Consider the following 20,042-nt stretch of genomic DNA (forward strand, 5'->3'; position numbering starts at 1 on the left):
AGGTACTATCTGATGCTGCTAGTTTTGCTATGTGAAAATGCTGACGAACCCTATGTTTAAGTTTAGTAGTGAACAGCTGCAAATATTCATATTCAATAATTGATTCATAGACAGAGTACAAAAAACATTCTTATTCAAGAATTGCTTATTGGAAAAAAATGACATCTTGAATGGAACTGTGATACATAAAAATCATTCATCATACAATTACCGCAAATATTCATATTAATACACTGATGCTAAAAAATTTCCTGAACTTTGCCACACTCTCTAAAAGAGAGTTCCAGTTCAGGACTATAATTGATCCGATGATCTGAGTCCTTCAGAATTGGCTTTTTGTCCATGATTTGCAGGACTGCCACTTTCATCCTCCGTTGCTTTTCTGAGCCAGTGCTCGATCCATCTTCATCCTCTCTTAGTAACGGGATTCACAATTACATCTTTTAGCTCTTAACTAGAATCGAATATTTTCTGCAAAACCCGAACAGCAGAAGATAGTCCCGCCTATTGTTCGATTCTGCAAACTTTTCATATCAACCATAAATGATTGCAATCCAGGTGGTATATAAGATTGACAACAACCCAAACCCGAAAAAGATCCAGGGATCACTTCTTTAAGATTAGAACATAAAGCAAGATAACCTGAAAATATAGACATTGTTCTTTTCTGATTGTATCCCTGACGAAGCATAGACATATGCATAATCATCACACCCAACAACAGTAAGCTTGTTTGCAGTACTTGATTCGTAAACGGTTAAGCATACCACTTTGGGAAGTGACATTATTCCCCTAGGAATCATAACACGTTGATGCTATCTGTGAATTCCTTCAAACATTAAGAAACTACCTTGCACAAATCATCAATATCTGTAGTACACTTGTACCCTAAAGCCCATATTGTGAGAGTAAATAAAGCTGCAACTATAAAATTATGGGCAACGACGAGAAAATGGGGGCTCTTGGGACCTTGCTGAAATCAAGATTGTCAACAGCTAGAATATTGGTATTTATAACAAATAAGCAACTGGAATTGAATCGAATCGAACCGAATTGAATCAACAAGTGACGAGAAATAGAACTGATTAAGATCATCGTTAGGAGGCGGATATGTGAGATCATCTGATGGCCGGTCTGAGGAGGTCGTCAAGACCGGCCGGTGGCGCTAGGGAAACGGCGGTGAGGGTGGTGGGTGGTGGCTGCCGGGTAGTGGTTAATAGTTGTAGTTAGAGAGAGTAAAGACTAAATGAAGAAGAGAGAGAAAGAGAGATAGGAAAAGGGTATTATGGTCATTTACGTCCATGAATGAGTAAAACTTGTACATGAATGAGCACCACCCTTGATTATTGGTGAGACTCATCAAAATCTTAAGATTCTGACACATCAGCTTTCTACTAATTTTTATTATTATTTTATTATTCAGATCTATCTCAGACTCACCTCAAATTCTACTTTTTCACTACACTTTTCTTATGGGATTTTAGAATAAAAGGAAAACAATAAAAGTTTAATACATGGTAGCAATTTATTGGTTGTCTTTATAAAAATGTGGGGTTAAGACTCTTGTAGAGTCTTAAGTTGAGTCTTAGATTTTCAAGACTCAACTTAAGACTTTCTCAAGACTTGGGTAGATTATTGAGAGTCTTGAGTGAGTTTTGTCTCGAGACTCACATGAGTCTTGCCTCAAGACTCACCAATAATCTTACCCTTAGTGCTTTCCAATACCGAATCAATGTGTAGAGTACCATGTCTAGTTTGGAATAATTATTGGATTAGTGATTTTGCATCGAAAATGATCAATTAGTTGTATAGTTAATGAGTCACTACTAAATTAGGTGAATAAAACTTTTGTTTGTTTGCCTATTTCATTTGTATACAAGGCTAAGTTCTACATTTTCCAACAAGTTTTTGAAGTCATACAAGTTCTTGATCTATATCGTTCTTTGTTAGTACTTTGCGGTACATTTGGTGCTTCAGAAATAAGCTAATTTTACAAGGTATTCCTATTGATTATTATACTCTCTTGAGTTTCATAACCATGGATGCAAATAGTAATATCCAAGTGGAAACGGAGCGACGGAAAAAAAATAACTGATTTGCAACCAGTTAGTCTTGATGATGTAGATGATGCTTACCTTCTACGAAACCATTTTCCTCTCCGCATTATTGGTCCAAAGATTTGCTCCACTCACGTACGTATTAAATGTGATGCGTCCTGAAAACCTAATCTTCAAGCGACTGCTAGCTGGTTATTTCAAAATGATGTTGGAGATATGGTCCATATAGGACGGATAACCTTTTGGGCAAAATCCCCTCTTCAGGCAGAAACTATGGCTCTAAAATACGCTTGTGCCGAGGCTATTGCTCATGGATATCGGCACATTGATGCAACTTCTGATTGTCTGACCTGGTCCTTCAGCTTAATGGGTGTGGTGACGTGAATCAAGATGCAGCATCAATTCTATGTTCCATTATGTCTCTCGTTTCTTCGTGTCACTGTTTCTCGTTGAGCCATTGTCCAAGGAGTCTAAATATGATGCTTGTGATATTGCAAAATCTGTAGCCTAAGCAATCTCTTTTTACTTTAGCAAAAAAAAGAAAAAAATAAGACTTTATCCTATCTATATCTTTATGCCGAGTTATCAAGTTTAATTTAGAATTGTTATGATTTTGCATCTAGAATGATCACTAGTTGTTTAGTTAACGAGACATGAATAGACAATGGATCTTTTGTTTGTTTGCCTATTTTATAATGGCAATTAACTCATCAAATTGTATACGAATTGGTCACTTAGTTGTACGAGTTATATTTTTCTTTTAATAATCACTTGTGCGATGAGTAAACATAAATATTAAGAAACCTCTGATAAATATGAAAAAAAACACAAATAGTAAACATAAACCATTCCATGGCGCACTGTCGCACTGACCACTATGCTAACTCTATCACATTGTATAATAAAAACTTGTTTTAATAATCTTAAAATCCTGCCCGGGTCGTCACCTATTCTATCGGGCTTTAGCTTTGCCTCAAGTGACGCAACCCTTTATTAAGTGAGATACAACGATTAATAACTAAAATGTATACATAACTGATCTCATGTTTAAGCCCTACCCTTGTATTTATTTATTTATTTTTACCTTGAATTGGTATTTAACATAAATGTTTCAAGTAATTGAATTTGGTGCATCATAGTTTTATATCTTGTTTTATCGAGACTATTTACTATAACTTACTTGAATAAATATTTTGATGGACACTAGTTTCCGCTTTTAATATTTCGCGGGATGATATTTGTAACACCCCGGCCCAAACCGGGTCGGGAGCGGTTACTTATGATAGCTCACCAGGCTGTGTACATGGCCCACAGATCAACACGGGTCCTTTATAGCGCATTTTGTCCTCACTCATGCGCATCCCGGAAACCTTCACAGGAGGTCACCCATCCTAAGACTACTCCCAGGCAAGCACGCTTAACTTTGGAGTTCTTTCGCATGGATGGCCATAAAACAAAAGTGCACTTTTTTTTATGGTCATCCATACGAAAGTACTCCAAAGTTAAGCGTGCTTGACTGGGAGTAGTCTTAGGATGGGTGACCTCCTGGGAAGGTTTCCGGGATGCGCATGAGTGAAGACAAAATGCGTTGTAAAGGACTACAATATTTCTCACCTATTAGAATGCAACACAATAAAAGTTAGTTGCTCACCCAGGATGAATTGATAAATATTATTTTTAATGAAAATAACGGTCACATTAGCTATTTTAACAACCACATGATCAGGTGTTGATTTCTGCTGAAATTTCTGATTTGCTAAAACATTTCCCAAAATCTAAAAGATTATGTTTGGTTTTAGACCATATATGCTTAATTCCTTTAGCACTATTTTCATTTATATCTCATTTGCTGTAAATGTCGTCACATGCGTCTAAATTTTACAAAATATCGTAAAAAAAACATTTTATTGAATTACCAATAACGACATGTGTAGTTTCATTTAAATTCACGCAATCGATCTACCATTATTACAACACACAAATAACACAAGCTTTATTCTCAAATGTCAAAAAACACCACCCCACTTTCATCGCTTCGAGACATAATTAGCGGGAATATGATTATCCTACCCTCCTAAATCACATTATTTCATTTATATCTCACCAATCACCTGTTATAGCATATAATGACGTCACATATGCCTAATTATCACCAGATACCATAAAACATTATCTCTACTAAATTACCCAAGTAACGACACATGCAGTTTCATTTAATCCCACGCAATCTGCCATTATAACACACAATAACACGAGACCGCATTCGGGGAAAATGATCATCCCAACCTCCCAAACACAACCTACATCTCCCAATTGTAAAGTTCGTCCATTGATTTTCTCTTTTGAATGTTGATCGGATGTATCCACTGCCGATAACCTAAGCAACTCCGTTCCATTACCGTATATAGAAATACACCCATGACCAATTACCACCTAAGATCGTATCATACTACAGATTACATACTCGTATTATACAATCAAAGTATTCTACCATTGTGGTACATCCATCACATTCATATACGTGTATGTGAATTGTCAAGTGCCAGATTCAACTAAACTGTGTTTCCCTTTTTATTGATTTCTGTTCTTTTTGTTACAAAAACAAATGTAAGTTTGAAGAACAAAACCCACCTTTTCACCATCTTCTTAGTTTTCACTTCTACCTTTCTTCTTCTTCTTCTTCCTCGAAACGTTTCTTTATTGCCCATGAATTTACCAGCTTATTTTCACCCATTTACCAGAGATTTTATGCAAAGGTAATTAATTAATTAATTTCACCCCCTTTATTTATACTCCGTATTTATTAGTTCATTGTGTAAATCTATGTTTTACCCCTTTTTTAATCTCATTTATTAGTGTTTTATTGGGTTGGGTTTGAATTTTTCTTGATGGGTATTGAATAAGTTCTTGATTTGATTAAAGGGTTCTGCTGATTTTTGGTATAAATTGTGAACTTTGATGTTTAATTGTGTATCGGAGGTGATTAGTTTGTGTGTTTTGATAAAGGATTTATTTCTAATTGTGAAAGGTCCTAGCTTTTGGAAACACCCTCTTTGTGTTGTTAGGGTAAGGGTAAGGTTGCGTACATCCGACATTCCGACTCCCTTGCCTCCCAATTTGCGGGAGCCCTTGAGGCACTGGGGTAATGGTGTTAGGAAGGGCCCTATTTTTGTTGTTATTTGAGTTGGGGGTTGTTATGGGAATATTGGGTTTTAGTATTTATCCATGCAAGTAATTATGGATTAATCAATTGGTGAGGCATTACTTCATATGCTGATGCCAAAATTTTGATTTTTTCTTCTTCTGTATGTGCTAGGCATTTTATTTTCAATCTGGGTTATCGTGTTGTCTTCTATCTGACCATTGATTGAAATAGTTAACTACTTAGGGCTCGCTTGGGATGGAGGTAATTATTACCATAATGCAAAAAAAAAAAAGAAAAAGAAATAGGAGATTGGTGGTGGTTGTGGAGGGCGGAAAAACGGAGTTGAGGGAGGAATCATCTCTGTCCCCTTAATTGAGCAACCATTACACGCTTTTCTCATTCTTATCTTCCACTACCATCACTTTCTTCTATTTCTGTAGTTCATTTGAGCTATACTAGCCCTAGTAACAATCACCTCCATCCCAAGCAAACCCATAGAGGTAGTTAGCCACCCCCTTCCGCAAATCCCAAGGAATTTATGGTATCTCATACATGTACGCAGTTAGTTCTCTAGTATCTCATTTAATGGAGTAACACTTTGATACTTAACAAAATTCATAAAGCGTGGAATTATCCCAGATTGCACAATGCAAACCATGGTTCCTGTGCATTTAGTAGTCATCTGTCATAACTTTGTCAACAAAGATAACGTTGAGAATTTCTGTTTGCTCATCTGCAATCTACATTGTGGATATTAACCCATGGTGTTAATGCAAGTTCTGAAATTGTTTTCTTCAGATTGTTCATGTAATCATGGATTCCAGAAACTGTGCATCTACCAGTTGTAAGCCTTCGTTTCATTTGAAGACCCCCAGTGTATTCGATAAGGTGCCAGAATATCCTCGCTCTGATGGACGGGCAAGAGTTATGGGCCGTGCTGTTGTACCTGATGTTGATATTGATCTTAGGGAGGTGTACTTTTTGATCTTGCAATTTCTTTCTGCTGGCCCATGCCAGAAGTCTTTTCTGCAATTACTGAATGAACTGTCAGAGCATCAGCTCTTACCTAGAAGATATCATGCTTGGTTTTCTAGAAGCGGGGTGCATAGTGGTTGTGAGAATGATGATGGTGTGTCAGTTCCTTTGGCCTATGAGAATCTAATTCACAGGTATGCCGTATTCATTAAATGCAGACTGCTTCGTGTTAAGGCAGTTAACATCAATCTGATTTCTATTCTACTGACTCAATTAATAATTTGTTTCACTTTCTGAAAAATCAATCTCTGCAGGTATCCCCATATTGCCAGGGATCATCTTGTTAGGCTTTTGAAACAGCTTATGTTAGGTTCCTCTCTTCCATCTCCTATCCTGGGTATCGGTCCAAATGCATCTGATGTTCCTACTTTGCTTGGGACTGGTTCCTTCTCACTTCTGAGTCGTATGTTCCCTTCTCCACTCTGCTAATTGTTATCACTTGTAACAAATTAAATGATTCAGAAATCAACATAGTGCTCTGAGATTGTTAGGGAAGTTGTGGCTTCTCAGAAGTCAGAACCTTTTTTTTCCCTCTTTTTTTTGGGTTTTCAGTGTTGACCTACAAACAAATCTGGTTTAGTGAGCGATGCCCCATATTCCTGTTAATGTTAGGGGCTAATTTTGGGATTATCTTTTATCCAACTTGATTCTGAAGAGTATGTTTTTATAATGTGAATATGAAGAGGACTCGTGTACAAATCATTCTATAATAAGAGAAGACAAGAGGATAATAACTACAACTGAACTCTTGGTATTAGTTTTGAGAGGCTCAAGACACACCATGGCAAGAAGATCCCATGGTGGTTTTTAAAATAACATTTTGTGTAACAATATAGTTTTATGGTTTTAAACATGATTACCATGTAAGGAAGTAATCGTAAGGGATAAAGAGGGGAAATGGTATAATAAATAAATTAGAAGCAAAAAAATATGAAAATCGAATAGTAGTGTGACTTGATACGTGCGCCTTATGTGCAAGACATGCACTAGGTGCGTCATGGGGTGTTTTTGTTAGGCCCCACTTCGTCTAAGACTAGCTTGTGGCGTATATAAAATTCCGAGTTCAAAACCTTTGTAGAATGCTGCATTCAAGAAATTTTGCAGTTCTTTTTTCATCTTTGAAGTCAAATGCTGCTATATAAATTCTACTATATGTTGTCATAAGGTGTTCGTTCTATTAATATTATGAACTTCAGTACTCCACTACTTAAGCGGTCAAGCTATGTTTACGATTGTGAAGGTTGACTAAAAAAGGGCCCCAAAGTTATTAATTATTTGGGATTGGCTAACCTGTTCCGTCATATGGGACCATTAATGTGAAGTGATAAAACCAAGGGATACAATTTATAAAGGGAGTTAAGAAGAGTGTAAACTGTGAACCAATACAAGCAAGAAAGACAAACAGAGTGAAGTAGCAGGAGCGAGAAGTCTAAAAAAATGTGGAATAACATAAGTTTATCCCCTCCCCCAAAAAAAGTAAATAAAAGAGATACTTGCAAATGTTGCAATGAAGTTGGTTGATTTCCAGCTCATGTTCAGGTGATAAAAACGAGAAGACACAAGCAAAGCTTCTGCCTCGTTACTTGCGTTGGCCTCACTTGCAAATTGACCAAGTGCATGGATTACATCTGAGGTCTATTGGTGGTGGATTTAGTCGACACAATCGTGCTTCTTCAATACATGCTGCTTCTAACGCCATAGCAAAGCCATCAATTATGGTGCAAAAGATGCAAAATATAACGAGGCTTAGAGGGCATCGGAATGCAGTTTATTGTGGTAATTTACATATTTGAGTTTGTTTTTCAAGCCTTGTGAAATGTTCGTGTAATTCATGCTATTGACAAAAGGATAGTGGTGTCTAAAATGATCGATGCACCACTGTTTTAGATATGCAGCTTAAAACCTCCTCTGTTGGTGTCTTAAGCGAAACTCAACTCGTAATTTCACCTTGACTGACAGTACTTCTACCTTGTCAGAACTACTCCATCTTTTGCCATTTTTTTGTGCTTAAACCTTAAGAGTTTGATCCCATATCAAAGTCAACTGTAAATTATCCAGTGCTTTATCAATGGTGCATTTAGATTCTCAAAATGAATTCAACCCTTTGTTTGGTTGGGAAGAGTTGGAGGGAAAGGGACGTGAGAGAAAGGCAAGGGGATAATATCTATTAACGGATTAGCAGATAAGATAGGTGGGAAAATTCCCCTTTTACAGGCCAAATTGAAGATCCTTCCAACAAACAAAAGATTAGAAGGAAAATGAGATTGGTTCATCCCCTCTCCCCCCTTTACTTTTCCTCCACCCCCTCCTCGATGCTTTTTCAAACAAAGGGAAAGTCCTTGTATACTATATTATGTTGACTACTACGTGTCACATGTTTTCATGTCATATTGCCTCTTGATAGTTTGGTGTCTATTGTGAAAATATCTTAGATGTATATGTTGCACTTTTGTAGCTATATTTGATCGGTCAGGGAGGTATGTCATTACTGGATCAGACGACCGGCTAGTAAAAATTTGGTCGATGGAAACTGCATTGTGTTTGACTAGCTGCCGTGGACATGAGGTGAAATATATTTGGCTGTTTATTTGTGAAAAAAAATTAGTGCAAGTTGCAAACAGTGATAGTATTGATCTTAATTGTAATTGATTTGATTGCTTTTGCAAGGGAGACATCACTGACTTGGCTGTAAGCTCGAACAATGCTTTGGTGGCATCTGCTTCAAACGACTTTGTTATTCGTGTGGTAAGCCTCCCTTATTCCACTTTAATATCCTTGACTATGTGCCTAATTGTGGCCTGTTATTGAATTTTATTTTATTTTGTTGTTCAGTGGCGCTTGCCAGATGGGTATCCAATATCAATATTACAGGGGCATACTGGAGCTGTTACTGCAATTGCATTTACTCCCAGGACTGGTGCTGCATACCAGCTGTTGTCGTAAGTGTTCTTTACACCTAGGGTACAACATTCACTACAAAAAGATAACATGGAGGTGATGGCCATATATAAAATCAGAGATTAGCTTTTATTTTAATAAGAATATTCTTTTTGTGAAGTTGTATGGAAAGAAAGGATTAAATTGTATTTCTAGCAGGTAATCTTGAATCTTAACATTGTGTTTACCACTTTACCATGCAGGTCATCAGATGATGGGACCTGTCGGATATGGGATGCAAGGAACTCTCAGTGCAAGCCTCGAATTTATGTGCCAAAGCCTGCTGAGGTTGGGAATGGTGAGTATTTTCAGTTGTACTTCGTTACTTTTGACACTGGGTGCTATAATTCTAATATAAATATGCTCTTCTTGCAGCTACTGCTCAGCAAAATCATCAAATTTTATGCTGTGCATACAATGCTATCGGAACTGTCTTTGTTACTGGTAGCTCTGATACTTTTGCGAGGGTAAAAGTCATTCTCTATTTTGTAGTATTGAACCCTCACCAACAAAAATCTGATGTGCTGTCCTACCATGTGACCATTTACTACCTGTTTGTGGCTCTTTATAATCCTTATATATTTATTACTTCTGTGCATTACAACCTGGCTTGCCAAATTTGCTTGATCCCTCTAACGAATAGCGAATTGGTTCAAGCATATTCATATCATGGCGTTGCTTAGGATCTATATGTCTAATACTCTACTTGGAATGTATATCGTATCAGATATTACGTACTTGTAAGGAATTAGGCAATTCGTGATTGCAACTATGACATTGCCTCTGTTAAGCCTCTCATGTCAGCCATAGTGTTCAGAATGGTGATTGGCAAGGAAAAGAGGGGGTGGGGGCTTAAATTCATGCAAATAGACCTGTTTGACGATCTTGCTTGTACAAATGATCGACAAAGTTTCATAGTTAAGAAGTTTACAACAGTTACGGTGAGACTACTGGTCAACTCTGATACCTGCGAGTTGGTTGATTGCCTTTAACACACTTCTTGAGGCTGTTGAAGCCTGAAGGCTCAGGGTTCTAAGCATCGTGCCATACTAAAGCGTTGTGTTAGGCAGCTGCTGTCTCTTCTTTTGACATTCTTGATAATAAGGGCGTACCATACCAGTATTTGAACTTCCGATGCCACCTAACCTCAGAAGTCAAGTATGCACCTTTCTCAGGCAATAAGTGGGAATATCTTTTAGACCCTTGTCCTTTACAGCCTCCATCGATCGCACATTTGTCATGTTGAAAAAGGGTGTGTGCTGTGTTCATATAGACAAAAATATTATTTCCGTCCTGAAATGATTGCCTATATCGAAGTGTGACTTCGAATGGATTGAGCCACAAATTTCGACACGGGAAACATTTTGGAATGAAGGGAGAAGCCCCCCCCCCCCCCCCCCCCCCCTTCCGTCATAGATGACTGGTTTAGGCTGCTCGTAAGAGTTTTCCTTCATGTCCTAATATAAATGGTGATGAGCATTCACACTTATGAATGTTTGCTGCAGGTTTGGAACGCTTGCAAGTTTAGTGCTGATGATCCGGAACAAACATACAATGAAATTGATCTGCTGGCAGGACATGAGAATGACGTTAATTATGTGCAGTTTAGGTCTGTCTTTCATTCAATATGGTTTGTCCATAGGTGAGACCGTGAGACCAAGACTGAAGAGGCTTTTTCTTTGTTGCAGTGGCTGTGCTATTTCCGCGAGATTGAGTAGTGTGGATCCTCTAAAGGAAGATTATTCTCTGAAGTTTAAAAATTCATGGTAAGTGGCGCTACCTCTCAAGCTTATGTCTTAATTTCGAGCGGACTACCATGCTGTCTTAACTGAGTTTGGTTCAATGCTTAAACTTCTTCCCAAAAACCTTCCTGATCTGTAATAGTATATGCTCTTAATATAGTACCAGAGAGTGTTACCATAAATGTACTGTATTAAGAGCATATACATAAGATTTCTGCCTATCCGGCGTACTACAAATCTGGTAACCTTGGTTTTATGTATATATGCCTACAGGTTCACTCATGATAATATAGTAACATGTTCTCGTGATGGAAGTGCTATTATTTGGGGTTCAAGATCGCGTAGATCACATGTGAGTCTTCCCTATTTATTTGACCTGCTTGTTCTCCCTGCAATTTTTTAGAAGCTTCTTTTTTTAAACATAAGACGATTTCAGGGCTTCAGTATTGGAAGAACAGTATTAGTCTCTCTTTAAAGTAGATGTACTCGCAATTTGATTCTTGATGAAGTCACATGAAGTGCAGTTGCATAGTTGCACATGATTAAAATTTCAATTTCTTTTTCTCTACCCCAAAGCCGGAGTTAGTTAACTCAGATACATTATTATTTATTGGTTTGCTTGAAAACAAAAATTGATATCCCTCCATCACAAAACGAATCATTATTTAGTTTTGTTTCTCCCCAATTGTTTGATTGCTTTCTATGCTGTAACTTGAACATTATAATCCTCTTATATTAACTTCTATTTCAAGTTACAAGGCTTGCAACCACCACAAACCTTGGTCCCAATATTATGGGATGGCCCACATGGATCTCATATAAAACTGTCATTTTGCTGGTAAAACAATAAAATAGAGGAAGAACAAGATATTATACAGAAGAATTGTGAAGGGTTGAGAAAAAAAGTCAAGACATACAAATTTAGGAAAACCTTTTAAGAGCGAGAAGGAGATACAAAACTTTTTTGTTCCCCTCTGACTTGGCCCTAAGGACGTGACTCTGTTCGTCGCTAAACACAATATGGCTGTGAAGCTCCTTCGGGTAAGAGAGTTCGCTTCCAGCTTCACCCTCCAATATAATCGCACACCACCACAAATGTATCTTCTCCTTATTCTTCCCTTGGCTGTGTGGATCGACACTCCAGGAGCCTTTACTGGACAAACATAGTGTTCCGCTCTTATATCGGCAAGATATTATAATAGAGTTTGTGCCACTGTGCATGCACGAATTTAGAAAACACTTTGTCGCTATTGAGTCGCCACAAATCCAGATCAGTAGAGAAGCTATATCTGGGCTGGTTGACATTAGTATCATTCGTACTCTATGCTAGCTCAAAAACTTCAAGAGGAGCTTCACCCTCCAAAAAACTTCAAGAGGAGCTTCACCCTCCAATATAATCGTACTCTATGCCCACCACCAGTTCACACCCAGATGTTTGTACTTTGTATTATAGATGTTAATCACATTCATCATTAACACAGGGAAGTTGTTGGGGGTAATTTTGATATTACCATTCTTCTTCCCGCTCTGTAGGAGCCCAGGGTAATTCAATTTCTTAGTATATATTTTTTTTGGATAGAAATTCTATCTCTTACTTAATATGGTTATTTTTTCCAAAAAAAATGTGTATATATATAGTTTTTTTTTTTTAACTGTGGATAGGGAAAAATTGGGCGTTGGACAAAGGCTTATCATCTTAAAGTACCCTCACCACCATTGCCCCCTCAACCCCCTCGAGGTGGACCACGTCGGAGAATCCTTCCAACTCCTCGTGGGGTGAATATGATCATGTGGAGTCTTGATAATCGTTTTGTGCTGGCTGCTATTATGGGTAACGCTCTTGCTAATCTTTCAATAAATCGCTAGGGTCTGTGTATGCAGTAGTTTCACTCCTTATCCCTTGTTTGTGTTTTTCTTTGGGTCTTTTCATTTTTTTTCTGTTTGACTGCAGGGATGTTGGATTGTGAAATCCCGTAACATATAGTGATTTTTATTGATTTGTCATGTTGGCAGATTGCAGAATATGTGTGTGGAATGCAACAGACGGGAGCTTAGTGCATTGCTTGACTGGTCATACTGAATCTGTAAGTGTTGGTTTGTAGCTGTTTTGTGATTAGAGCTTCTGTGGTTCTGATGTGTGAACCTTAATATAGCTCCATTAGGTGAGTAGAGTATACTAAAATTGAGATGAATGATGCTATCAGATGCTGCACTGTAAATAATTGACTTACTATTGCATTTGTAATAAAATTTGAAGTATTGACTTGGAGTCTTGGACATTGATAGAGATTGCTTAGATCCCTCCCTTGTTTAGGTGATGCATATGGAGAAATGGTATAGAGGTTCTGGTGTCAAACGTGTAGAACTGCTAAGAAAATCGCGTTCAGATATATGTTTATGTAGTTAAAACTTCTAATCAAAGTGGTAGTTTACTCATGCATTGCGCACTTGTGGTGGGACTTGGGAGTTCCTGTATCTTTTGGGTCACGTCATTCATTAGACTATACATAAGGCGTGGTTGGTTTATCAGCTTGGCTAAGGGCACAAATGGTTGGTAAATCGAAGGGGATCCTTACTCTCAATATCCTTGTGTTAAGTGAACTAAAATTCTTGTTACTTTTGCGTGGTCTCCTTGTCCTCTTTTATCTCCCTTTTCAATACTGACCTTCTTCTCTCCGTATTATTACTACTTTCTAAAATATGTGAGAGGAATGTAGAAAAATGAGAAGAATGTGACGAAATGGAGGGAGTGGCTTTTTTCCCTATATAAGAAAAACATTGTACCTGGACTGCTTAATTCCCCTCTCGTGCGGTTTTTTCAATTGCCTGACTGTCGCGAGTCCGATAGATCTATTTTAGTTTCACATACAGAGAGGTTTATACATATATTTTTCAGCATCCTTATTCCTTAATCTTACGTCCACACGACACATATCACATATGTGAGGGACCATGGTTGCCTGGTTCAAGATTTGGCCGGTTAGTCCTCAAACTGAATCGTCTGTACTGAAACAGTTTGTTTGCAAACTAGGACACCATTGTGTTTTATGTTTGAGCCTAATTGCGTCCTGTACTTCTATGAACTCGAATCTGTTCCCCGAACGGAATAGAACACCAAACCATGCAACATTAGGTAAGGCATCCAGTTTGAGATCTGAGATAAAACTGGTATCTTTTTCCCCTCATTTTGCAGACATATGTGTTAGATGTGCATCCATTCAATCCTCGCATAGCTATGAGTGCTGGTTATGATGGAAAAACCATAATTTGGGATGTAAGTAATTTTTTTCCTTGTAACCTCTCTGTTTGCCTTTTGTTCTTATATATGCTAACTGAACATCTTTGGTTCTTCAATTCAGATATGGGAAGGGACGCCGGTTAAAGTATTTGAAATTGGACGTGGGAAATTAGTTGATGGAAAATTCTCCTCGTAAGTGCCAACTCTGAAACTTCCTATTATTTTCTATTTGCTTTTATGGTGGATAAAAAGTATCTATTGAGCATTCTAAATGTAAGCTATTTTATATAAACTTTTTGGTCATTATATTTGATATCATACTTCACTTAGTCACTTGACTTTTTACCTTTCAATGTTGGGATGCATTCTCTTTTTACGAAGAGATGGGACTTCAATAGTACTTTCAGATGATGTTGGTCAGATATACTTGCTTAATACCGGGCAAGGTGAATCTCACAAAGATGCCAAATATGACCAGGTGCGCTTTCTCCGTGGCTAGTGTCTAGTCTTAGGGTGTTTTGTTTTTTGTGATTTGTGCAACTGCATCATGACGTTGTTCATTGATGCTCGTACAGTTCTTCTTGGGAGATTATCGTCCTCTTGTTCGTGATGCTCTTGGAAATGTTCTTGACCAGGTCAGGAAGCTATCATGTTATTTTTCTAAAAGCATGAATATTTAAGATATTTATTTATCTAATTATCTTTGATATACTTGTGCTTGAAAAGAGCTTTATGTCGCCTGGGATTTTAAGTAGCTTTTTGAAAGTTACATACGTGATGATTACATGCAATGGCATCCCTTAGTACGAACTGTCTTCTGCTATTACTGTTGGCCGGTGCATGTTTCTGAAAATGGCATTTACTCGCAAAGGTGTAGCTCAAGTAACTGTTTTTGAGCACTTAGCACTTGTAGGCTGTCTAGTAATAATCATTTGTCAGTTGGTTTACGGTACTTGTTTTTTATGTTGTATGATTTTTGTGGTGATTATGGTTCGTGACTCTTCACCTGCCCTCAACTTGCATGTCTATCCACATCTTACTATGGTGGTTGTTGGAAGTTTATTAATGATGGAGGTAGTGACATGCAACTAATGATTATATTATATGTATGCAATGCAGGAGTCACAGATACTTCCCTACCACAGAAACATGCAGGATCCTCTTTGTGATTCAAGTAAAGCTCAGAAGTCTTTTCAGTTCCATCTAGCCCGGGCCTTTTTTTTTTGCTTCATTAGTTCTAAAGGATTTAATTTCAGGCATGATCCCGTATCCTGAACCTTACCAAAGTATATATCAGCGACGACGACTTGGAGTGCTTGGTGTGGAGTGGCGTCCATCTGCCATGAAGTTTGCTGTGGGACCTGATTTCAGCTTAGGGGATGATTTTCAGATTATGCCATTGCCAGATCCCGAAGCAATCATCGATATTCCAGAACCTTTGGATGCTACTTTTTGGGAACCCGAGAATGAAGTCATGCCTGATGATAATGATTCTGAGTATGATATAGCTGAAGAAATTTCCGGTGATAAAGAGCAGGAAAGTTCAAGTACCAGCACTTATGGGGATACTGACTCTGAGACCGAAAACTTTGAACACAAGCAAAAGCAAAAAGACGTTCTTCGCCGATCAAAAAGAAAGAATGAGAAAGCCGATGTAAGTCATGTTTATAGGTGTACCTTAGTTAAAAAAAGCACATCACGGGTGCGCTTACGCACAAGGCTCACAGAGGCAGTAGCCAAAATGTCCAAAATGTCTTGGGTGTGTCATTTGCGTAAAGCGCACGTTTACACAATTTTGTATATTTTTGCTCTAGTTCTTGTATTTTGCCCTGCCATAGATCCTTGTGCCTCATACTATCTACCTTTTATTTTTGTACATGGTAACCCTCTTTGGAATCCAAAAAATGGTTTTGTTTCACACAATTTATTTTGAAAATACAAATTTGCAAAACAGTGCACCTCATGTACACAACACAAGGCAGGACTTGCGCCTCGTAGCCACAGAGTCTGGTCGACTCGGTGGGTCTCATCACTTTAACACTAAGAGCTGTACGATCCTATATCTTTTTTTTATACAGACGTGATATTGTTGTATTTTCGTAGGCTGAGTTTGGTGCTTCTGGGAGACACATAAGAAAAAAGAGAGTGGCAGACTGTAATGGCAGTTCCTCCCAGCATAAAAGGAGTAAGAAGTCAAAGATCGGTCGAACGGGTATGAGAAAGAAGTCGTCACGAGCCAATGTTTCCAGGCCTCTGAGAGTTTCTGCTAGAAATGCAATGAATGTGCTCTCTAAAAACCAAGAAACATCTTATTGTGATGATGAAGTGGACTCAGAGGTTGATATTTCAGATAGTGAATCTCAAGATTCTGTAATCCGAATCGAAGAGGCTGATTGGATATTTCCAACCAAGTTTAAGGACAGCTCTGGAATTTCTCTCTTTGATGAATTTCAAAAGGCTGAAAATCCAGTCGAGCTCGCTGAACCTCCGGCTTCGTCTGGAAATATAAAGAAATTGGTTCTGAAAATCCGTGATTCAAAAAAGCCTTTGCTTTCTGATGGTGTTTGTGATAATGAGTTAAAAGCTTCATCTTCTTTACCTCTTACCAAAGAAGATCAGCCAACCGACGATAATACCAAATCCCATCTTTTGGAACTGTCCGATCAAAAGCCAGTTCAAAGTGTAAACAGGATCATGATAAAGTGTAAAGGACTTATTGCTGCTACCCCCGATCGTGCGAGGTCTTTGGCCGCCATTAACTCTCCTGAGAATTCTGCGGGAGTCTCCAATAGTGGACACCTCAATAAGTGGTCTAATGAAGAAGATAACTACCCTGTTATAGATAATGCTACCGTCGTAAAGAAAGAAAATTCTGATGAGTTGAAAGACAGTAATCAGCCCAAAACAACCAGGATCAAAATTAAATCGAGTAGACTTTTGAACCAAGAAAAAGCTCCAATAGTGAGATTGACTTCTGAAGTGAAACCAAAAAACTATGAAGCAAGTTATGGGAGCAGTGAAGAGAATTTGTCCAGTACAAGTTATCATGATCAAAGTCCAGGCTCTGATTATTCTGATGATGAAACTGATGTCATACGTCGAACAAGGTCTATGGAGTTAAAGGCAAGCACTCGTGATCCTGAGAGAGGGATATACAAGTTGAAATTACGGAAGGGTGATGATTCTGCGGGGACATCAAAGACTTCTCAGAAACCCCCCAGGGATTGGATGTTGAATTTCGATACTGGTATGGGATCCAGGTCTTCTAGAAGTAGGCTAGACAACTTCTACGAACATGACCACGGTCAGCAAGAAACAAGTCTATCAGCCAGGAAGATGTCATGGCTGATGTTGTCGGAGCAAGAACCAGGTTACCGTTATATTCCTCAACTTGGGGATCATGTAGCATATTTGATACAGGTAATTTGATGTACTCGTGTTAATTTTCTTTTCTTTTTTCTTGGGAACATGTAGCCGCTGCTTTTAGTGTACTCTAGGAGTCTAGGTAAACCCCAAACCATGTACACTAAGTTAAACACCCCTTCGGCAAGGGTGACAAATCATGACTCAACAAGGCGTACTCATGCCAAACACAGGAGGCTCACATGAGACTGTTGTATGCATACAACGGCCTCAATCTAATTATAGCGTAAAAAGTATTGGTTCTACATACAACAGTCTCATTCGAGACTTTACTATAAGCTAGAGTGCTCCTATAAGTGTGGTTTGAATCTGAGACCCATGACTTACTAGTTCATGTTCTAACCATGTGAGTCAATCCGTACGAGTTATCATTCTCTTTTAGAGCTTTTTTTAAAAAAAAAATATTTCTGCTGCTTTCCCTTACTTTCAGCTGTTTTGATATCAGGGCCATAGAGAATACATAGAAACAACTGGTGAAAGGAACCCTTGGGCTTCATCAAATGTACGATTAAATGATGTAGAGATGTGCCTGATTGAAAGACTTGATTATGCAAATGTTCCTGGTTCTGGAGAGAGCTGCTGCAAGCTCACACTTAAGTTCACTGATCATTCTTCTTGCATGTTTGACAAAAGCATCAAGTTAACTCTTCCAGAGCTCCTAAATGTCCCTGATTTTTTGGTTGAGAAAGTATGGTATGATGAAGCCATTAGTAAAAAATGGACTCCCGGGGATATGTGCTCTGTCTGGTGGAGGAATGAGAATGGTGAAGGTGGTAGTTGGTGGGAAGGTCGGATAGTTTCTGAAAATCCAAAATCTAACGAGTTTCCCGAAAGCCCATGGGAAAGATATGGTGTTCAGTACAAGGGTGATCCTAGTCCACAATTACACAGTCCATGGGAATTACATGATCCTGAGGATCGGTTTGAACCCCTTCATATCGACTATGATACAAGAACTAAAGTTCTTGAGGCTTTTTCCAAATTGGAAAGGAGGAAGGTAAGTTCTTGCTTGACCTATATTCTCAATGATTTTGTGTTGATGATCCAACCAATATGGCTCGAATATTATGCAGAAACTAGAAGTTAACGTACACGTGGTAAAACTTATCTAAATATAGTGAATGTTGTGACTCTTGCAGGAAGAGGGATTGGTGCAATTGGAAAAGATCGCACAGAAGCCAGATTTCTTAAACAGGTGAGTTTTGTATGTGTTTGCTTTTTCATGGTTGGGCAAGTCTTGAAAAAACCTATTATTGCGAGACCAATCTAATTTTTTTTCTTTTAAGAAAAAAAATATTATATTTCGGATTCCTCATCAATTACATGGGTATCGGATTGGTCTCACAAAAATATGGTAGTCATGGTACTAAAGAAAAATTCATGTTCATGGTTCGAGAAAAATGATGTTCCATAAAGCAAACGATTGAATTGTCATTTACTTGGTGCAAATAAATATACGGCATTATACAAGAATTTCTTTAATTTTTTGTTATTTAATGGTCATAGATTTATCTCAGCGAGTTAAGGGGGATAGATAAACGTGCTATTATCCTCATGTTAAGAACGCAAAGGGATTATTTCAGAATCATTATGGAAATCGCTTCCCGGACCACTTCAAGTTTTAATATTTCACAAAAATACCAGCATAAACGCTTGATTATATATATGTGCAGGTTTCCAGTCCCCATATCTCCCGATGTAATCCGATCAAGGTTGAAGCAGAACTACTATCGAAGTATTGAAGCAGTGAAGCATGATATCGGCGTGATGATGTATAATGCACGACAATATTTTCCGAAGAATCCCAAGAATTCCAAGAAGATGAAGCGCATAATTGACCATTTTGAGAGGGCATTTTCAGCATTGCCGATGTATGAACCATAGTGTTCTACTGCTCTCCCCCTAATGTAGAGATTATCACCATACGACCACATGACCACAGTTTTCTATCATTTTTATCGACTTTTTTGCATGGGCTTAACTCAGGTATTAGTTATCACCATTACAACCCAGTTTCTTTTATCAGGATTTTGTTGTCAGAAACCTCACAAAAGTGCTCCAGAGAACCTGATTAACGTGGTCGAATAGTTCTATTCATATATGAATTATGATGCCCATTATTTGATCCAAATAGTTCTATTCATATATGAATTATGATGCCCATTATTTGATCCATCGCTAATTGCGGAAGTATTGTATTCGAATCCATGTATTCTAATGTTAGTTGTGTAGAAACATTGATATGAACTTTTTACATGCTTTAAAAGTTCTTTTTCAAACAACAATATCAATTGTGTACTCGGTATTATACATTTATACTCGGCTAGGGATGTCAGCGGGACGGGTACAAGTGGGTACCGCCCCGCACCCGCCCCAATTGGGGTGGGGATGGGTAGAGCTTTGGCGGGTGGTGGGACGGGTGAGGGTACGAAAATTGTACCCGCCATGGGTCATGGGGCGGGGAT

General features: G+C 38.2%; 1 protein-coding gene across 2 annotated transcripts; it reads left to right on the forward strand.

Annotated features, from left to right (window-relative positions):
* Positions 1-4,272: 4,272 nt before the first annotated feature.
* LOC141652459 (uncharacterized) lies at positions 4,273-19,862 on the forward strand. Of its 2 annotated transcripts, XR_012547207.1 has the most exons (25): positions 4,273-4,813; positions 6,001-6,371; positions 6,492-6,640; positions 7,777-8,013; positions 8,693-8,802; positions 8,905-8,982; positions 9,070-9,176; positions 9,378-9,472; positions 9,550-9,641; positions 10,680-10,783; positions 10,863-10,940; positions 11,190-11,268; positions 12,579-12,747; positions 12,930-13,000; positions 14,110-14,190; positions 14,276-14,346; positions 14,536-14,632; positions 14,730-14,789; positions 15,274-15,328; positions 15,411-15,808; positions 16,258-17,574; positions 18,023-18,574; positions 18,717-18,772; positions 19,251-19,664; positions 19,712-19,862. XR_012547207.1 is itself a non-coding variant. In XM_074459931.1 (24 exons), the coding sequence occupies exons 2-24, from the start codon at positions 6,016-6,018 to the stop codon at positions 19,459-19,461; spliced, it is 4,623 nt and encodes a 1,540-aa protein (XP_074316032.1). In that variant the 5' UTR covers positions 4,493-4,813; positions 6,001-6,015; the 3' UTR covers positions 19,462-19,781. The 2 variants fall into 2 exon arrangements, 1 of the variants encoding a protein (XP_074316032.1); XM_074459931.1 differs by having other exon boundaries at positions 4,493-4,813; positions 19,251-19,781.
* Positions 19,863-20,042: the final 180 nt, after the last annotated feature.

This window comes from Silene latifolia, chromosome 4 (genome assembly GCF_048544455.1).
Source record: "Silene latifolia isolate original U9 population chromosome 4, ASM4854445v1, whole genome shotgun sequence".
Taxonomy (NCBI): domain Eukaryota; kingdom Viridiplantae; phylum Streptophyta; class Magnoliopsida; order Caryophyllales; family Caryophyllaceae; genus Silene; species Silene latifolia.

Coding starts and splice junctions, on each gene's coding strand:
- LOC141652459 (XM_074459931.1), top strand. CDS start 6,016: ATGGATTCCAGAAACTGTGCATCTACCAGTTGTAAGCCTTCGTTTCAT. Junction 6,641..7,776: donor TTCCTTCTCACTTCTGAGTC/GTATGTTCCCTT, acceptor GCTCATGTTCAG/GTGATAAAAACGAGAAGACA. Junction 8,014..8,692: donor TCGGAATGCAGTTTATTGTG/GTAATTTACATA, acceptor GCACTTTTGTAG/CTATATTTGATCGGTCAGGG.